Genomic DNA, 22,105 nt, shown 5'->3' with positions numbered 1-22,105 from the left:
CCTGTTGAAATAAAATTCCATTAAACTCCTGAGCAAAATATTCGAATTAAGTTTAACTTTAAATCAGATTTATCTACAATGCTGACGCAAATATCTGAAACGTATCTCGGCAAAACGGCGTAATCGTGTCAGTAACACTTTTCTACTCAGCCCATATTCATAAATCATTACAACTGTGCTTACAATTCTTTTGAGTTTGTATATGTTTTGTAGGTATTTTTATAATCTGCTCTCTCTAATTCCTAATCATTTTCTAATGAAATTCATTATGCCACAGTTTTTCTCACAAGCTCTTTGAAAGGTGTTTTCTCTATATTAAAAACAAGCTCATTTATTCATCATTTCCTCTTAGAAACCTTGTACAGTCCGTGGCACGAAATTCTAGTCGACAGCGAAGCTTTTTTTTGTTTTTTACACGATTATTAATTACAAATGAATTACTGGCATTAATAGATGCATACAAGCAATCGTTATCAACTTTATACAGCTCTAATCGTTTCTAAATACATATAAAAGCTATTATCAAGAGCTCCATGAAAGTGTCTTCGGTGCTCCCTTGAAATTTCAGTAAACAGGACAATAAAACACAGCCATTTGGCAGAAATGCTTTTTTTTTTTTTTTTTTTTTTAATTAGCACATCAAATCAGTCAAACAGTTCATCTATATTGCATGATTAATCTGCTTTACTGTGGTGATCGCAGGCATACGTCCAAAGCTTTGCTGGAATTTCTCACCAAGATCCAGAGAAGCCCCAGCAGCTGTGAGTTAATCACAAAATGGAGGCTTCCCCATCGTTTAATTCAGCGGTCAGGCAGCCGGTCGTACTGTTATACGTGTGTGTTAGTACATCTCTTACTTTCCAGGGATTCTTCTTCGCTGAGAAGTATACAGCAATCCAAATATTTGGTATTCGAACGCTGGGGAATTTTTGAATGAATGTTATCAATTGTGCTTTATAGAATATTTAAGTCTGTTCAAGTTGTTTTTACATTTACAGCATTTAGCAGACGCCCTTATCCAGAGCGACTTACATTTGATCTCATTTTTATACAACTGAGCAATTTAGGGTTAAGGGCCTTGCTCAGGGGCCCAGCAGTGGCAGCTTGGTGGACGTAGGAATCGAACTCACAACCTTCCAATTGGTAGCCCAACACCTTAACCACTAGGCTACCACATCCCACGGTTTTTAATAGCATTTGAGTTACAAGGTGGCAGAAAATGTCTGCCAAGCAATTCCAGGAAAAAATTCTGAAACAGTGTTGAGTGAGAGAAAGTATTTATGTTCCATGAATAGCAATAAATCATGTAGCTATTCAGCTCGACTGTATGCCTACCATTATGCTTCGGTTTAGAGGCGCAGGCAGCGACCGATTCATACCGCCCTGCGAGCGTAGAACATGCTCACACAAACCGATATATTTACCCATTTCAAATCATTCCAGTTGAAAAACTTTAATTTATATGGAAATGTAAATATATGCGTAAATCGCTGCTCATCACTGCTCTAAGATGATAATATTTCTTTCCGAACCTACTAACGATAACTATACTGCTAGTGGAAATACAATTTCGGCATCAAGTCAACCATGTTCCTCGTCTCATACGGCTTTATGTGAAATACAAAGCAAAGGTATTTGGATTAAAATTCGCATTAGCTCTCTGACTATGACGTTTTTAAAGAAACAAAGCGCATGCGTAGATGTTTGAGACGAGGTGTTGTGGACGCTTGAGTGTGAGTGTAAGTGACAGCATTATGAGCTCTAAGCCTCGGTCTGAGAGCTACACTTGTGAGGTAGCCTCTCGATCATGCTGATAACTACCTGTCCAAACTGATTAGTGATCTAATTGAGCTGTCTAGACGACCCGGGGTTTGGTGCGGAGAATTCAGAAAAATCAGGGCCAGGATAGAGCTAAAGCATCAGAGCTACAAAATACATCCAACAAGTGAGACAGAAAATGATATACTGAAAATGCAGCAGTTGACTATAGCTAGGTGCGTGACGGCATCTTATTTTCCATTTCAATACTTCCACTGTGATAAGCAAAGAAACGTTAATATAAAAAAAATGTATGTAGGCAGTCAACAGGGACCTTTTTTCTCAAGCGCTGCTCAGGCGTCTGATGTGGTGGATTTCAGACAGAATAGTGGCTCTGTTTCAAAAAAGGAACATCGTCTCATCCATCACTTCCTTATCCCTGTAGTGCCGTCAAATGACCCCGTTCCTTGGTTTCTCCTTATTAACATCCATTTACAAGGTGAACAGCAAGACAGAGTATATAAGACATGATCTATGGCCGACTTTTTCCTCTATATAATCCTGCCGCTGCTGAGAAACGTATGGGTATTCACTGTATGTCCTGAGGCTGTTCTGCCCTGTTGATACAGAACCTGGTGGAAAGCCTGTGCTCCTGTTTTAGTGTCAACACCACATAATATACCTTCCTCCTTCCACACACTCTGACCTAGCGTTGCATCGAGGTGACAGTTTGCGAAGTCGGACGCATCACGCATGGAGCAACCGCCTCTCTGATGCTGCGGCTTCAAAGTCAGGCATCTCAGCATTCCTCAACTACAAACAAAGGCAGTGCTTGAAAGGTGGCTATGATTCATGGTCGAGAATGGCTTTAAATACACACGTGGAGACGCGCGCACAAATCAACACACTCGCCGGCACTTCCTAGCTCGTCCTTGTTCTCGCTCGGTTGTTCACGTGGCTAGGTGATAAATTGCTCTCTTAAAAGCCACAGGGCAAATCAACTGCGTACTCGTGCCTGTGAGCGTTTCTCCTTTTATTTAAAAAAAACATTATAACTGACAAATGCCTCTGGATTGTGAAGGTCAAACAAGAGTAAACACAAACACACACACGCAAACACACACACACATACACAGGTAGCTGTAAAAAGCTAGAATCCCTCCTTTATGTTGAGAAAGAGCTGTACCCGGGATAAAATACCACACAGACGAAGGCCAGTTTGAGAGGCGCACATATGGTGTATGATATGTGCACCTTTGATCCTTTTGACCACATGATCCTTGTCAAGATGTCATCTGAGGAGGACCTGCCCTTCTCAAATTTAGCACCGGAGCCAAGGACATGCAGGGCTTCGCTTATTGCCGTGCCACCTCGCTCTCCCCGAGTTAACCCTTTCAGCGTGTTGCACTTAGCCATGATGAGAAAATATAAGCGAGAGAAGAGGAGCGCTTCTGACACCTGCACGAGTGTGTGCTCAGTTCTGGAGCTTCTCTCCACGGGGGACACACCGCTTCTCTGCCTAATTATCTTTAAACATGTTTTTCAAGTCTATGAAAGCTCTTTTTCTTGATGAGCTGCCTTGAAGTCAATAATTTACATATATGTATGTGATTGCAAGATTCACAGCAAGATGACTGTAAGGAAGGATCTGCTACAGACGTCACACTGGTTGCTGTTTAAAAAGCAAGCGTGGCTCAACAAGGGTCAATCGTTCCCCAAACATTTCTACTACAGCATTTTTAAAGTGCTCAGTTCGATCCGCTGAAATACAACGCTGGCTTCACATCTAGACCGTGGCCTTGTAGTTGACAAACCCTCCTCTATCATGTTCCCAGAAAGCTTTCTATTTTACTTGTCAATACAAAAAGTAATAAGAAGCATCACTGATGAATGAAGTTAATAAAAAATGGTGAAAAAATTCTAATTCGGATGTGATATCATGGCAAAGCGATGATAAGGAACAGCTAAATGCAACAAATCATGAAAAATATACAAGCTAATGTCCTCGACATAAAGGGCTTGAATTGGATCTTTAATTTTTGTAGCTTAAAAGACAAAGCTGGATCAGTGTGGCAAGTAAATTGCTCAGGTTTTATAAAGCTCATAAAAAAACTCAAAAGAGCTTAAAAGCCAATCCAAACCTAGATTAAAAGGTTCATTAAATGCAAAAAGTGCCCAGGGAATAGTGAACATCTGTTTGGGGCTGACATGGCCTAATCCAAGGTTATCTTGTGAAAACAACAATTTATTACCACAAAACCAGTTAAATCTCCACAGAACATGACTCTCAGAAGGCGAGATGTTTTCAGGGCAAGCAACACGTTCAAGTGGCATTTCTTACTGCTTAAATCCACAATCTTGAAAGTGCTTTGATTTAACTGGTCCTGGGCTTTATTTTTAACAACCTCCCAGCAGCATGTTTTAACATCTTTCATTAAATGCCAACATCAAATGTAATTTCCTGGTAGAGATACTATACGACAGCCCCAGGCAAGTTTTTTGCTTTTTAAACAACCAAAGTAAGCCGTGGTTCTGCTCTCTTACCTTTAGGATGCCCGGGATCTGTGAACTCGTACTTCCCCATGCCGACCGTACGTAGCATCTGCAGCCCGTTCGGGCCGTCCTGATTTGCCGAGACGGGCGACGGCTGCCCGTTGGTCAGTGGCAGTGCGGCGGAAGGCAGAGCGGGCAGCTGCATGAGTGGGTGAGTCAGGTGCCCGTTGCCCACCACGCTGTGTCCTCCGGCTGGCATGGGCGAGGGCGTGATGGGTGGCTGGTTGGTGCTGTAAGGTAATTGGTTCTGCAAGCTGAGCACCAGGTTGCCCGGCGGCTGGGACGAGTGCGGAGGAACTTGGAAGTGTGCGGTCATGAGCGGGTGGTGAGGGGGAACCGGGGTCTGGATGGCAGGGGTTACGCCAATGACAGGCGACTGGACAGAAGCTCCCTGGCTGTAGGCAGGAGGCTGAGGCAGTGTGTACGAGTGAGCTAACAGATTCGGCTGACTCACTGCAACCACCGGAGGCACCCATGGAGGCCCTGATGGAGAAGGTCAGAAATGTCATGGGAAAAGGTTACTTACAGATTATAGGTATCATGCTTTCTCACAAGCTTCTGAAGCTATTTGAGATTTAAAAGTCACTTTATCGGTTATATATAATGTATATATAATGTATATATGTATACTTATAGTACTATTCAGTAGTAGTAATAGTGTTATTAGTAGTCAATATTAGGGTGCTACAATATTTGTGCAGTATTTACTTTGAATATTGTTTTTGCCAGTGGTAAATCTCGGAGGTTAAGACCTAGTAAAGTAAAGTGTTACATAAAGTGAAAAATCAATGCAAGGTCAATGTCGTTTATGACACATTTGGCATATTTTTCCCCTTATTTTAGTTTATTTTAGCAAATTCCCACCCAACAGTCAGATTTGCCATATCATACAACAACCACCCAGGGAGAAGGAAGGCAATCTCATGCTTCCTCTGAGGTGCATGAAGCCAACTTATTGCATCTTTTTAAAAGTTCTGCTTTTGCTGTGTCACAGGGTAGCAGCATCCTCATACACTAGAATTCTACACGTATACGCTCCCAGAAGACCAAGATTTGCTAGTGTCACTGTGCTTGATTCGGGAGAGAGAGTATGCCATCCATCTCAATTTTATCTTGGACTCTTGGAGTCCATTTATAATGCTCAGTAATTTTTCGGAAAAATTTGAACAGAATGTTTTCATTTCCAAGATCTTGACAGTCTGAGTGTTTGTCAGTTAGCGGGTTTGTACACGTCGAGATTAAAAACGACTCATAACGTGCTGCTCACATAATAAATCATTTTATAAATCTGGCCCTAAAGAACAATGCGTTTATCTTATGTAAGCGTTTTCCTTACTACAGCACATTTCTTTCTGTAGGTCTGAGACTGACTCTTCCCCAGAGAACTGTATCAACTAATGCATTCACTAATTAATTCATGTATCACAGAATCTCAGCACCACGTATGGATTATATACCGTGTCAGAAAGTTCTCTTTATATGCTGAGATAGAAATACTGTGCATAATGTGAGCTGATGATGTCCGATATCGTCCGTGCGTCCTAGGTGCTACAGGTCTGTGGACCAAACCCAGAGAAACAGCTCATGGGAAAGCTTATCCACATCCACTACAGGCCTGATTAATCTCATGAATATGCAGCCACGTTGGACCTGTGCCCTGTCTCCTGTGGAAAAGGAACGAAAATAGCACAGAAGGCCTATGGGGTACTTTACACCAGGAGGGGAAAAAAGGAAGATTTAAAAACATTATTCATGGCCCTAGTTGCACTGTAGAGTGGATAGAGGGAGAGATAGTAATAAGAATAGATGATCTAGTGCAGCGTGTGTGAGCATGTTACCTGCATTATTCAGGAAAATCTTAAGGCTAATCATAACAGAAAGCACAGGATGCTTCTTTCCCACAGTGCACCATGAGAAAACATTCAGTCGAGCTGGATGTGTATCGATTTACTGGAATGTGTAAGTTAGATCGCCCAGCACTTCATTCTTTATCAAAGATATTAGAGTTCCTGTCAATTTCTTCACCATAATTACATTCACAAGCCTGCACTCATTAGCGCTGCCCAACATGCTCACAGTTTCTTGCAGTCTTCAGCTGCACAGTTAATAAAAGGTTTTTAGAAGGGAAAAGTGATTGTATTAACATGAATTGGATCCTGGACTTGATCGCTCGCTTGTCTCCTGTAATTAAAATGTGTTACGATGAAATATCAGTTGTTCCGTACATAATTCTTTGGCCTTTGAAAGTTGATTTAAATTTATCTCCTAATTAAAATCCCCCCAAAAAAACACACATTTAAAAAATGTCTGAAGAAAGGTTTAATAATAATAATAATAAAAAAAAAGAAGTTCCAGAGCATTTCTTTTTTCAGTTCGTTCATTAATATCAGCTGAGCTGTTAGCAGGATCCATGTAGTTCACTTCAATTAAATGGAGCTGGTTTTAGAGCTAATGGAGCTCATGCAGGGTGCTGTAAGTGTGAGAAGGGATTAATGTGAACACTGCTTCACTCTGGAAGCCCCTCAATCACACAATCACACCACGCCACAAGGGGGGGGGGTCACAGACAGGGAGGGTCGGTCACTATGTCCAATCATCAAGGTCAAAAATAACGACTCTCCTCTCCACAGGCAGGTCTGTCCATCTAGAGAAACACGTCGTCCTCATTAAAGCGCTTGAACTAGTCTGGGTCTACTCAGACTGAATAATAATCGACTGTTTTTAATTTTTTATTATTGCGCATTACTGTGTAAAACGTACTATAAAGTTGTGCTGATATCAGAACTGATACATGAGTTCTGATTTGGTTACTCACTCGTGGAGTTCGAGTCCTCTTTCACCGCTTCGTGAATGATTTAGCACGCTAACATTCGAAGGCTGCCAGAGTAATGGGAGAAAATTGGCAGCTCTAAAGCAGCGAGTGTAAGTTCATCTCTGCAAGAGGATGTCAGAAGCCTCCAACCCTTTATCACTTCATCTTTTCCATTCTTATTATAGATGTCACATTTATTTTTAAACCTTAAATCAGGTCAGTGTGGGTATATAGAAGGAATAGAATTAGCCAGAAACTGTTAAGTGACAACGCTGATGAGATTATTTCATGGTCCTTTTCAGTAGATATGTGTTGGAGTTTTGGATAAAACAAATTTGTTTCTTTTCAGTAGCATCCAAAGGAGAAAGGTGAAAGAGGGCTCTCATACCCGCCGTGTCGTTCTCTCTGTGCTGTTTGACTGGAGGCTCGTCCGTATCCCACGGCGTGGACTGGTTGATGGGTGTTTGGCCCCACCTCAAGCCTGGAGCCAGGAGCAGTGCAGGAGCTTGATTCTCACCAGGAGAAAGACCTGCAGGCTGGAGAAATCAACACAGAGCAAACATGTTAGCTAGACCAATAACAGACTCTGAGTAGCAGCACTCTGAGTTTGTGATTTGAAAACCAACTGAGGACAAAACCTCCTCCTGCGTCTGGCTGCACAGGTTCCTGATAATAGAAACATGTTGTTTGCAGCGAATAGTGAATAGTGGAGGAGTTTGTGTGCTATTCAAACAAACAAAAAAAAGCACATGAAAACCGTCCAGCACAAATATTAGCACAAAGTGAATCACATGGAGAAAAGCAAACTAATTTACACACAGACATGTTTCTGCTTTCTCAGTTTATTATTCATCATGTTGCATTAATGTTGTTCTTAGTAATGTCATTGATTCATATATTTAATACCAGAATTTAAAGGGCCAGTACATAATAATGGGAAATCCTCAAATTTGGAAACCCCTGTGTGCAGAAATATGTTAATACAGTCAACACACAAAGTGCTCTGTTTCTCATTTATTACGATTATTCAATTTCAAAGCTATTGTGTTGTCAGTTGTTTTCTTTAATGAGTTTCTTACATGTTATCTGCTCAGATGTTAATGATTCTCTCTATATTGTATACAGGGAAAAATCAAGAATGGAGCTGAAATCATTTTAAGTTCTGACTCTCTCTCTCTCTCTCTCTCTCTCTCTCTCTCTCTCTTTCTCTCTCTCTCACACACACACACAAATGCACAGTGACACAAATACACACATGTAAATGGACACATACACATTGACACACACATAGACACACATACACACACACACTGAGACGGATATACACACATGGACGGACACACACTGTGACACACGCACACAAACACACACGGAGACACACACACCGAGACGGATATACACACAAGGACACACGCACACAGGCACACACACACTGAGACGGATACACACACAAGGACACACACAGGCACACACACACTGAGACGGATACACACACAAGGACACACACACACAGTGACGCACACAGGCACACACACACTTAGACGGATACACACACAGGCTGCTTTAATCAATCAATAATTACCCACCAATTATCAGGCAATCATGGGCCAGCAGAACATAATGCATTAAATCATTAAATCATACAGATTTGGGTCAAGAGCTTCAGGTCACATAACATTCACATCAAACATGAAGAAATGGGGAAAATATGATCTCATGGCCAAATGTAGTGTTTGAGTAAATCAGAAAGTCTCCTGGTGTGTTCACGCACAGCAGTCTCTAGTGTGTACACAGAATGAAGTGAAAAATAAGACAACTCCAGTGAGCTGCAGAACTGCAGGCAGTTGTGTAACCATGCTTTCAAGTGTTGTGAGCAGAAAAGCATCTCAGAGCACACAACATACTGAACCTTGAGGTGGATGGGCTTCAACAGGAGAAAGAAGACGACCACATGGACCACACAGACTCTAAACAACACAACAGCTGAAGAGTGAAAAAACACAACACAGCCTGGACTTCTTCCAATTTTCCGAGCTTTACCGTGTTCACTATTTATCTGTCCTGTCTTCTGTGCAGGACTGTGTTAAACCTTAATTGACTACGTCTCATCTAAGTCTCAAATCCTGTGTGTATATTGTACCTGCGCACTCAGGAGGCAACAGTAACACTGATCAATACAACTGTGCTGCAGCATTCAATCAGTGGGACTTCATAGGAGTTATGCGAGATCACCAATAAATTATGCATGGACAGTGATTTGACAGAAAGCCAGTATAAATAAGAAAGTAAGATTTAGTTCAGGCGCTTTCATAATAGGTTATGCTCTGAATTTAGAGTACTGTTAAAACCCTGCAACTAGGATTAAATACCTAAGATGATCATCAAACATTGTGCTCTTTCTCAGCTGTTAAACTCTTTTTATGGGCCACATTTAACTATCTAAGAGCCTCATTTGTTCCAGTTCATTCACTCTCTCACACCGGAGCTGAAACGAGGCACGTAGTATAGCTGACTTTATTCCGTAATAAAGACACCTCCTTAAATTCATCCAGCTCCCCAACTACTTAAGACGACGAAACAATGACAAGGAAGATAGAATAGCTTAAAATGTCAAACGTGAAAAATGAGCGCTATGACAGTTTGGGAAGTTTGCTTTCTTAAACTGAGACTTTATGCTAAGCCAGCAGTGAAACAGAAGGATTTCTGGACCTATGTTACACAGGCAAGATTAAGAACGAGCGTTAACCTCGAGTCCCACACTAGCCCTGCACTGCACCCAGAGTTAATGGAAAAGACTCAGTAATCAACCCTTTGCTCTCGTCTGGAACCTTCCCTCCGTTCCATTATCCCGGCTGACCCGGAGATCACTTCATCAATTCATCCCAACTGCTTTTAAAAAGCAAAAATTAGTTCTGTTATGCCAAGCTTTGCAAAGGAAAAAAATGTGATGTAATTGTTTAGTTGAAAAGAGATAATTATGAGCAATTTTTAGAAACGGACAAAAACAACGTCATAAAATGATGATGTTATCCAGCAAAACCTGGCTTCGGGGCATTAAATCTCGTCTGTATTTAATACCGTAGTTTGTTCAAAAAGCTGCTAAAATCGAATCAGCCTAGAGACGCATCCATGAACCTGTTACTTCTACATTCGTCTTAGAATTTAATGGGTCAGAGTCCTAAATTTTGTCCTACTTTACAGCCCCTGACACATTTGACAAACAGAATGAATGATCAGAGACTCGGTAGAATTGTTTTCCTGCATTTCCACGTGGGGCCGCATCGATCTGTGTTAAATATTGAAAGACTATAGCCTTATTCATGGAACAGCATGCTCTTCTAGACATGCATGGCCCAATAATTCTCTGCTCTGAGCTCTGTCTCATAGCTTTCTCTCTTCCCTTGCTGCTTATCCCTGGCATCTTATTTTCTCTAATCCTCATGATAATGCAACATTTTAAATCTCCAGCGACAATAATCTTCTGTCTTCTTCATGTGCAGCTGACATTACAGGAATGAAGCTTTGCTTATTATAAACACGTTTTTACCATTCTTAACACAGATGTGTACATATTCTACAGCTGGGAGAAAAACGCATATTAGATGCTTACATGTGGCTCTTGACATGAGTGATGGAGTTGACAAGAACATAGCAAGGCTTACGTCTAGTCAAGCGTTGCCCGTTTTCTTACTTTTTAATCCGTCGTTACTCTTACCCTTACCCTGCTTCCCTTGTGACCCATTATCGCGGTGTGGCAGATGGCTTTCCTCTGACTCAACAGAAAACAGGCTGGAATTGTGTGCATATGCATGAGTGAGACACAGAAAGAGTAACACAGGCACCAAGACAAATAATCTTCCTAAGCTTCTCAGTACAATGAATTTTGATGTTTATAGCTGGCATTGGTTTGGAATTCCCCCAGTGAAAACTCTCTCGCTCTTTTTTCCAGGAGGCATAGTCTTTTCAGTCTCACAGGAAGACAAACTTGTTGAGGGAGACGGAGAAAAAAAAAAAAGACAAAAACACAACAAGCTTTAAGCACACAAAGCTACACTTGCAGAAATTTCGATTGAGAAATGTGTCATAGATTTGATGAGGAAGGAGCCGTGGGCCTTTGTGTCACGTCATTCTGATTTTGCTGATTTTGACATTTCGGTTTGAGGTCTAAACGATGTCTCTATTAGAGCTGTTAAACGCCAGTGCATGAGAATTCACACATTTCTGGACTCTATTTGACTCTTGTCATATTCTCTAAACCTTTCATGCATGTGTGCGTGAGATACATTTATCTGTCACATGAAGCCAGGCTAGAAAAAAAATTGCCTTATCTGAGAGTCTAGCACGCTTGCATAGACTTGCAACTTGGAACATAAGACATCAGCGTTCTCTATGATTTTATTCCATTAATTGCATAATACATTAGCTGACTGCTGTGCAGTTGTGTGTATGCGTGTGTGTGCTGAAATACGTTTGCACAATGATCTTAACATATCAAAGAGGCCGTGTTGAGAGCGCAGGAGTCAAGAGCTATTTGTCTCTATGGGCCATATGTGTGTACGTCAGGAGGTGCGGCGCAATACACAACCTGATGCGCTTGCAAAATGTGCTCTCAGTGTGTCTGAAATGAACAATGAACTTAGTAATGCTGTATCTCATCACTGTGCCTTATTAAAGTTCTTATTAAATAAGGATGTTTGTACACAGTGTGAAGGGAATTAATACAGATAAAATGCTATTTTATTACTAATTGCTTTTATTGAAAAGGCTGCTGTGTACAAAATAAGCTACTTTGTTTAAAAGTGTGCTATTAAATGGTGGTTCAACACTACGGAAAACTGGCAGCATTACAAAAGGCCTGTTTAATGCCGTTGTTGATGAATGATTTCTTATGTACAGTATGTGCTCTGTCCAGGGTTGCCAGATCTATGTAACAAAAAGACCCATTTTCCCAGCAGTATTAAATGACCAAAAATACATTTTCCCAAAGATCACTTAAAATGATTTCACTTTATTACAAATATTTGAGTAAAAATAAAAAGTAAAAATATATATACACATTTGTTTTGGTTGTTTTTTGTTTTATTTTTTATTTGTGACTACTTGAACTGGGTGAATTGCAAGCACATGATTCTTTTTTAAACTCTTACCAATATGAAGATACATATATATTACTTTCTTTGATAGCTGTACTCAATGTTTGCCACACGTGAATGGAAGAGGGCTTCGGCTGAATGTGCGTTGCAATGACACATCTTGGCCCAAATCTGCAGAAAATCATAATATTGCAGCATTTGCTTGATTATGTCTTAATTTCTGTGATTGTAAAAATCACAAAAATCTTGGAGGGACTGTGAGGGGAACATACAGTACATGTTGTTAATTAAACCTGCATTTAAGAGGCGAAAATCACGTCAGCGCATATGAAATTGTACTTCAGTGCTTCTTCTGGAGTAGCTATTCATCCACACTCCATTTCCTTACCCTGTACTTACACTGATGTGCCAGTTTCCCTCTCATATGAATAAGTATGTGGTCAGGAAGTGCACTTTGTATGTTTACCACATGTACAGTGCCTGAAATGCGCATTTCGGTTTTTACAGCTCTTCACACGCTGGAGTTTTTGTCCAAACGCAGTATAATTGTGACTAAAAAATGTGTACAACACATCAGACCCTGTGTGTTCTTTTCACTGTGTAAAGTGCTGAGCAATTGTGCTGCACAGACAGACCTCCATACACTCACAGACAACAATTACAGGATGCAGCTTAACCAATACAGTTAATATCTCTAGCTGGGAAACACTAACAAACAACAGTAATCTGAACTAAAAGAGAAAGCCAATATAGTTGTATGTTTATACAGTGAATAGTGCAGCTTTTCTCTTGGATCTGATTGAAGCCAGTTCCTGTTTCCTGGTCTGGTGTTACTAAATATGCTTGTGTTCAATGCCAGGTGATACAGAGGATAAGATCAAGAAAAGTACTGAACACGTAGCCTGTCTAGTACAAAACCTCTGTGGACATGTTGAGTCCAGTGAAACTGTGGAGATGATCCTACAGAGCAGAGGTAGAACTCTGTCCTACCCTCTTCTTTACAGACCATACTAGCTGTCAGACTGCACCTCAAACAGACAAGGGGAGGGACACAAGACACTGGGCCTCTGTTTCACATGAGCCTCAGTGAACAAAGGCTCCACGGTAGTGGGACACTGAGAAGGACTATTTTGGGTAGACTGCTGTTTGACTGTGTGTTTTTAGCTGAGGCGCTGTGGGGCTATTTTAAAGACGCTGGGCCTTTTAAAGATGTGCGTTTTATTATGCTGCGGTCTGTGGTGTTGTAGATTCTCTCTATATATCTGTTGTAGACAGGCAGACAGAAAGAGATAGACAGATAGATAGATAGATAGATAGATAGATAGATAGATAGATAGATAGATAGAGAGACAGATAGACAGAGAGAGAGATAGACAGAGAGAGAGACAGACAGACAGACAGATCGATAGACAGACAGATACTGTAGATAGAGAGAGAGAGAGAGAGAAAGAGAGAGACAGACAGATATACAGACAGATAGATAGACAGAGACAAACTGACAGATAGACAGACAGACAGACAGATAGACAAACCAACAAACAGACAGAGACAAACCGACAGACAGACAGACAGACAGACAGATATTACACAAATGTACAGCGAGACTGCTGTAACACTGGAGGCACGCACACGCTCACACTATATATATCCCAGTCTGTATCTTTCAGTCAATCCTAGCATATCTGACTCCTCCATGCCTGGGAGCGTGACTGCACTTTCGATGAGAAAGGAGAAGAAACAGATGACTAGAACCCCTGAGATGTGTGTAGAGGCTTCATTAGCACAGCAGGCCAGACACGGCTGGGAATGCCAGACACCATCACGTTCTGTTAGCAGTCCTACGCTCTTCCAAAGCACAATCTTAAGAATTATGGGACAAAGGAAGAATGTGAGAGCTTGAGCTGGGAAGAAGGAATTGGAGAGTGTGTCTGGATGTGTAAGTGTGTGTTTCTGAGTGTGGGAGAAGGGGGGGGGGGGGAGAAAGGGAAGGATTCACAAACCCTCCGAAAAGAGGTTTCCAGGGTCAGAAACAGTGCAGTAATTAAAGGGTAATCTCCGTCGTCCTTTACTGCATATAAACGCTGCCACACTGCCACTGGGCTGCATTAAGAGCACCTTAGAAAAAGGAACAGAACAGCGGGCTCTCTAGAGCAGGCTGGTGACACGTCTTAAGAAAGGTTTCCTACTGGGTGCAAAAGCAGGCTCTAAATATGCATACACATATCTAATACTGTGAACGAATACAATGTGATCGGCTACACAGACACATGTTCTATATTTATATCTGACAAACGTCAGTATCAATTCTGCCTGGTTTTGCTTTTTTAAAGCATCGTTGTTAAGGGACACAGTGGGAGCCGCTGAAAACTGATGCAACCAGAACAAACCTCTCTGCAAATCACACAGCATGAAGAGCCAGGTTGGGGATCAACCAAGAAGAGTCCAGTTTATTTATTTAACACAAACATCCCAGGCTAGTCTATTTCATTCTGATAAATATATATTAAGAGCCAAAAGGAAGGCCTGTTCTAGTTGCATGGCTCGCCACGGGCCATTATGGGCCAATTTGAATGCATCTAAAAGACCAGGTCCTGTGTGACTGCCTCACAATCAGAGCTATCTCTGGGGACATCAGCTTGTATAAATTGAATCCGAATCAAAATTTCACTAACAATGCTGCTGATGTGGTGTGCCGCAGACACTATTCCAGACTAATTCAGCGACTTCAACAAATCATATGGGAGCAGGAACCATGGGACCTGGTGAGCAAAAAAAAAAATCCAAAGCTAAAATGGGCTTCTTTTATTAGTTTCTCTCTCACCTCCATTCCTCTATTGGAAGTCCACAGAGGGTAATATGGAGGTGTGGACGGTAGACGGAGTAGGCCGGTGGCAGTAGCATAGAGAAAAAGATCCATCCATCATCACATGTCACATCATTTCCTTTGACATGTCATTTTCACTTGGCCCTAGACAGGCTGTTCTGATTCATCGACTGTAACTACCACTTTGACCCAAAAGAGCCAGGGAAAAAAAAAAAAAAAACGCTTTAGGCAATTCTTTTCTTTCTTTCTCTTTTGTGTCCTTAACCTATACAGCTGTCTACCAAAGTAAACAACGAGATGCCAAAATGTGCTCGCAATTTGTTCTGGATTCAGAGTGCTTGACTTGAATGTTTGAATTGCGACGTGAAACATTGTCTATTGTAGTGGAAAATCCATTCAGTATAAAGAGAGGAGCAAAAGAATAGAAAATATGTCAGGCATTTAAACTTGGAATTGTCAGAGCTACACTTCTTCCACTTTTAAAACACGGAAAAGTATGTTTAATATGCAAAACTTTTAAATACATCTGCAAATTACCGGTGTGTTTTGCAGAATACTCAAGGACATCTCAAATCCGCTAGACAGATGTTTCTAATTAAATATAAATTTCTAAGCTATAACCTGAGCTGAAACTGACAAATCTTACACATCAAAAAAAAATGCAAGCAAACAGCAGCCTTAAAAAGATAATGGCACATTTAAAAAAAAAAAAAAAAAAAGTACAAGCATGGATGAAACATAAGAGGAAGAGACATAGATTTCTGATATTTTATACTGTACATGGAAATATAATTATTTTCTTTCTTAGCTTAGCAACACACAGCAGCAGAACTCCGGGACAACACTGTACCCATATTAATACTGGCAGGTTTACACAACAGGTCATAAAAACTCATTAAATCCATGCATTCTAACATTTCCACAGGCTACTTATTTCTTATTTACAAAGGCTTATTGAATTTATTCATAATACATGCAATTTCACATTGAGAACTATGTGTAGTAAATCTATTTTGTGGCACTGCCTATAAATGCCAGAAATATGTTTGACTAGCCAAGACAGAAACGCTACCTTGCAAAGCCTCTGTGTTTATTTTATTTGCTATAAAACTATAACTGATTTTAATTTGAGACTTACTATCCAATGTAACATAGCGAGAGGAGCTCATTCTACTTTAATGCTGCAACGTGTCCAGATAACACGGGGCTTCAATTGAAACATTTGCACAAAGGCATTCCAAAAAGATTAGAAAAAAAATGATTCAAAAATCATCTGTCTTGGAAAACAGCCACCTCTATTTTCCATCTTCTGTTCATTTACGTTATTAGGAAACAATGCACTTAGATGTGTACTGTAACCTTCAGAAATGGCAAAGCAAGCTTTAAAGGACATGTAGGTTGGACAGTAAGCAAGCTAACCATTTGTATGTGTGTTTCTTTCCTGTGTAGTGAGATTTTTGACACCTGCTATCAAAACCCGGATTTTGTGTCAAATTAATTACTAAATCAAATTAATTGCTTGCAAGATTCGTGAGAAAAATTGAGTGTAATGATTATGTTAAGAGGAGACAACTCAGTATGTCAAGTTTTTGTAACGGAGGGGACGGAGCCTATTGCAACAGGTGTTGACGGTGAGCGGAGCTGGAGCGTCTGTTTGTTCACAGTTTAGCTGTAATGCTAACGATTAAATGAGCTATTTTATTTTCCAAGTCACATTATATAATCCAGTGTGTTTCGTTATTTTCACGGTTTAGCTACAACGTGTGTATTTCGTTGCCATACGTTTTTTGTCGGTTCATATAAGCACGCACATGTACACATGCTTGTAGCTGATGCTAGCGTATATCTCTAATAAAAATACTTTTCACTTTTGTCACATTTGGTCTTTATTTATAATATTAACCATCTGTTTGAAAGACGAGGACATTGGCATACGTTTATTATCTTTTACTGTGGATGACAGTATCTGCAACTGATTTTCTTATGCTATGTTTTCACAGGTTCTTGTGAAGATGCAGTGGAAATGTAAGTTTTATAAATTTATACTGTATGTGACAAACATGGTTACCTATTAAAGCATGTATTTTTGTCATTACAAGTCTAGTTTAACATTGATAGGAGTCTGATGACGAGGATCACTTATGTCACCACCTTGACTTCAGAATCCTCCTTGTTGAGCAGGAAGGTGTTGTGTTCCCATCTTCTCTTCATCTGAGTCCAACCTCAGTTAAGATCATCATTGAGGGTGAAGTTGGTGATTGAAGGTATTAAAGACCTGCCAAAAAGCCTTGTGTATTTCTTTTGGACTTTCACATGCACTGCATCTCAGCTAAACCAAATCGATGAAGAACACTTTCCAATTCATCCAACAAGTTTTCCTTATGTTGTGACCTAAAACCCAGGCTAGAAACATAAAAAAAACAATTTGTAATTTAATTTGGACAAAATAATAAAATCAGAAGCCATGGCTGTTTGGTATTCTCAAGGTGCACATTGAATCTTTGAACTGATTCTTTTGCCAAGAATGTCCTGTGGTTTAAAATGCTCCAAATTTTAGCATTGTTCTGTGTTAAAAGTATTGTTACAGTACTATTGTATGGTTTTATTATGTTAAGTATTAAGTATTGTTGTGCTAAAAATATTGTTGCTCTGTTAATACAAGTTAACAGTGGGCAACTCCAAGCATAGTTTGCACATGCAAAAAACTTTTACTAGTCTTTTGGTTGACAGGTTAAGTACACTGAAGTGGTACCTGTTTTTTGTTAAAGTTTGTTTTTATTGTTTATTTCGTTTAAAAAATCAAAATTTTTGTATGATTTAAATAGTATAATTTTTAAATTATACGGCATGCTTAAATATAAAATATCACTACATTTTTTTTTAATTATTTGTTAATATTGGTAATATTTTTTAATGATTTCTAGTTAAAACTACTAATGCAAACTAGCTTTATCTACTGCACTCAGTAAAGGTTCTATGTTAATACAACTTAACATGTTTAGTTTCACACCATCTAAAAACTAAACTTGATTATGTGTTTAGTAAAGTCAACTAATTCGGGTTAAGAGTGTGCTAATAAATAGCTTATGAAATGAGCTATTAATGAGAAATTTTAAACTGTGTGATATCATGACATTTATGTGGGGAAAACGTGCTAGCAAAGCTAAACAAGCTTTTAGCTGCATGAGTGATTATTTAAACACCGACCCCACCACCCCTCCCCTGATTTTTTTTTAACACTGTGTAACACATTTAAAAGGAAATGATGAAGTATGGAGACTGAAAAGGATTACTTGACGTTTAGCAGTATTTGAGAGGTTTGTTCATTTAGCAGCTTAAATTAAGTGATACAGTAAATGTTCAGATAGAGTTCTCTGTGCTGATTTGTGTGTTTGGATTTTTCAGCCTTTATAGCAATTTGTGCTACAGTAGTTCTTTTGAGGGATCGGGTCAGACGGGTTAGCCTTCACTCCTCACACCCATCAATGAGCCTTGGCTGTCCACGACCCTGTCACTGTGACCATGTTTGGTAGGTACTAATCGCTGCGTACCAGAAACACCCCACAAGACCTGACATTTTGGAGATGCTCTAACTCAGTCGTGAAGCCATCACAACTTGGCCCTTGTCAAAGTTGCTCAGATCCTTACACTTGCCCATTTCTCCTGCTTCGAGAACTAACTGTTTACCTGCTTCTTAATATATCCTCTCTTGACAGGTGCCATTGTTACAAGATAATGAATGTTATTCACTTCACCTGTAAGTGGTTTTAATGGTATGGCTTATCGGTGTATATTCCACATGTGCGTTATACTAGCAGTATTATATAGTAACTATTATTCCTGTCACTGAAACAATACTATTATTGTTGCCAGCTTACAAATTAAGCTCAATAGCATAATTGCTAGTGCCATAGAGGCTCTATTAGCTTATCTGTATTTGTTGCTCCCTAACACTGCTGACCTTTTTGTGGGGCCACATGATCCAGTGGAAATTGAGTTGTTTTTCTGTTAGGTGAAGTAAAGTGAAGTCTGTACGGCGTGCAAAACGCGAAGCGGCCTGAGACCACTTTGTTTTCACAATGCACAAATTAAACCGACCACAAAATAAACCTTGAACATACGATAATCAAAACACTCCTGAAGGTGGACTGAGGACGGGTCACTTGTGGGTCACTTTAAACAGGTCTGAGTCCATTTACTGCATAAAAAATATCCTGAATCTTAAAGCACTTGAAGCGTAAAAAAGGGAAAAAAATCATATGATCTTATGTAGAGAATCTAACACTAAACATAGTCACCAAGCTCTTATTCAGGTTATGTAAGATACTCTTCTACTCCTACTGTGTATCTGGGTGGGAATTCCTCCATAAAAAGATGCATGAACCTTAGTGGGAAGTGGGAAAAAGTGCCTTCCAGCACAGAGACAACACCACACTGCTGAGTGCTAACCAAACTCAGGCAAACTGTCTGCCAAAAGCCAAACAAAAGGCTAAAGAGAATGACATACAGTATATGCAGGTGAGTCTTAAGCGGCATGTCTACATGTTGCCCTACAGCACCGTCTTAAATAATTTTACAAGCAGCTTTTTAAAAAAAAACAAAAAAAAACAAAAAAACACCCAGTTTCATTTATTCTGCTTTCTGCATTTCACAGGCTTTGCTTTGGGTGAATTCTAAAAGCAGCACATACCATCTACCAACAAACAGAAAGCTAAGGGTAGAAAAAAGTGTCCATCTGATCGATTGTGTGACTAGTGTATCAGAAACAAAGACCTGGAATAACAGAATAATCTGACGTTTCAGAATGATGATGTCATTTCCCCAAGAAAATTCACTCCGAAAAGGCTTGTTTTTTTATGTCCAATTACCAGCAGGCAGAAATAGCCTCATTCTGTTCCTGTCCTAGGTTTGTCAATAGATGCACATCAGTAAAAAACAGGTCATTAAAATGAGACACAGTGCACAGTCAAATGTCTCATATGAGCCTGAGCCTGTTTCCTAAAGGCTCAATAGACACATTCACATCATTCATTCTCAGTGAAACATCATCCATAAAAAAGTATCAGATGAAAACTTCTTATATTGATGCAATTTACATTTCCGGTAGTGTTCCCAGTGTCCGTGTGTGTGAGTGAGAAGACAGAAACAGACGAGATAAAGCTTCCTACCCCTTCAGTCTTTCTTGTCACTTAATCATGCTCTTTTCTCGAATTCCCACTATTCATTTTGTCTCCTTTTCCACAGGTTTATATCATATGCGAGCTCCAAACTGAACACAGTGCTTCTCATCACAATCAGGCTCTGTTTTTAATTTTTACAATAGATTTTTGAATAGAAACAGGAGACTAATGTCAGTCAGCAGCACTCTGAATCAACTCCACTGATATATTATTGCTCCTGCTATCCTGTCACTGTGATTCTCCTCCCTCATCCCAGTAAAGAGTGAATTAGTATGGCAGAGAGCTCTGTGCAAGGACAATAACAGAAAAGTCACCTTCATTACCCGAACAATCACACTGTGGAGGTGCAGCGTATGGTAGTGGAGTAAAAGTTTTAATCCTGTGTGAAGAAGGCTCCCATTAGAGTAAGATAATGAGCTGGATTTTTCTCACATCATGTTTAGCTTATTCCTCCTCTGAGCTCTAAGTCATTGTGATCAGTTCATTTTCTTAAATGATTTAGATGAATGGGCAGATAATTCGATTTTACATAAAAATAAATGTATTTCTAATAAATGGGGCAGTTGTGGCTCAAGGTTCAGGTTCTGAGTCATTGATTAAGGTTCGGTTAAGGTTCTGAGTCGTTGATTGGAGGATCTGGGTTCAAGCCCCAGCACTGCCAAGCTGCCACTTTTGGGCCCTTGAGCAAGGCCCTTAACCCTCCCTGCTCCAGGGTGCTGTATCATGTCTGACCCTGTGCTCAGACCCCAACCTCCAAAGTTGGGATATGCGAAGAAAGAATTTCACTGTGCTGTAATGTATATATACATATGACAAAATAAACGTTTCTATTCTATAATAAGCAATGAAATGTACCGCAATACATTCCACTCTCACACCTCACACAAAGCTCCTCTGCTGACAAAAGAAGCGATGTGTATCTAACATTAGTATATTAACAACTCTTCTGGAACAAAAGATGAAACAAAAATGGAACTTTTGGCAATAATTCATTTCATCCATTTAAGAGAATTTGAAGATACAAGTTTTTATAAGACAGCAACCCCAAACGAACAGCCAAAATAGCTCAAGAAGAACTTGCATGGCAGAGCCAATCTCCGGAGTTTATTTAAGCTGGATTTGGCAAACAAGGGGAATTGAAAATAAACTGTCAACTGTCAATGGGTCAAAACTGAAGCTTAATGCTATAAAAAACACATTTTATGTGTTGCTTTAGCCAGCAACAGCTTTGTAATAAAGAACTAACGTTATTCATTTGTGGTGGCTGAATACTTTGCTTTGCTTATGCTAATGAATATGTACATTTTCAGTTTATGAGCATCTAAAAACATCATGTGTGTAAATTTAAACAGGATATACACACTGGAGATATATTACATAACAAAACTGTTTGCACACTTATTTAACCTCACTGTAGATGAACTGCAGACAGACAAACACAATCAGTCAGGCAGTCAGTCAGACAGACAGTCAGACAAACAGACAGACAGACAGACAGACAACAAATAACTCACTCATAATGAGGTCAATAGTAAGATAACAGTTCTTGAGAACAGTTTTACATCAAAGACGCCCAGATCGCTCAATAATTCTACAAATTAAAGGTCTGTGTATTCAACTTGTCAGTGATGGCATGTTATCCAAGCTGAATTTCAGATGTAGCAGAGAGATTTCTAATAGTAATGTGTCGTTCTTGGCACTTGCTGATGTTCCTAATTTATGAGCAGTCAGGGTAAAATACAAGAAATGCATGTTCCCATCACGCTAGTGAAGATCTGGCAACCGCACAAACAATGACGTTAGATCATTATGGCAGCCTCATCGACTTCACCATGATTTGTGAAATCAATAAACTTAAATATGCTTCGTTCGGCAGCAGAGACAT

General features: G+C 39.9%; 1 protein-coding gene across 1 annotated transcript in view; it reads right to left on the bottom strand.

The window, feature by feature from the left end:
• Positions 1 to 22,105, bottom strand: part of LOC132843294 (kelch-like protein 29) — a 181,555-nt gene that overhangs the window by 63,394 nt on the left and 96,056 nt on the right. The window contains exons 4-5 of the mRNA XM_060866502.1: positions 7,512 to 7,659; positions 4,303 to 4,794 (exon numbers count right to left, since the gene is read on the bottom strand). Of these exons, the coding sequence (XP_060722485.1) occupies positions 4,303 to 4,794; positions 7,512 to 7,659 (640 nt within the window). The remainder of the gene's footprint in view (positions 1 to 4,302; positions 4,795 to 7,511; positions 7,660 to 22,105) is intronic.

The sequence above is a fragment of the Tachysurus vachellii genome, chromosome 3 (assembly GCF_030014155.1).
Source record: "Tachysurus vachellii isolate PV-2020 chromosome 3, HZAU_Pvac_v1, whole genome shotgun sequence".
NCBI lineage: Eukaryota > Metazoa > Chordata > Actinopteri > Siluriformes > Bagridae > Tachysurus > Tachysurus vachellii.
This window is presented reverse-complemented; position numbering and strand designations above follow the sequence as displayed.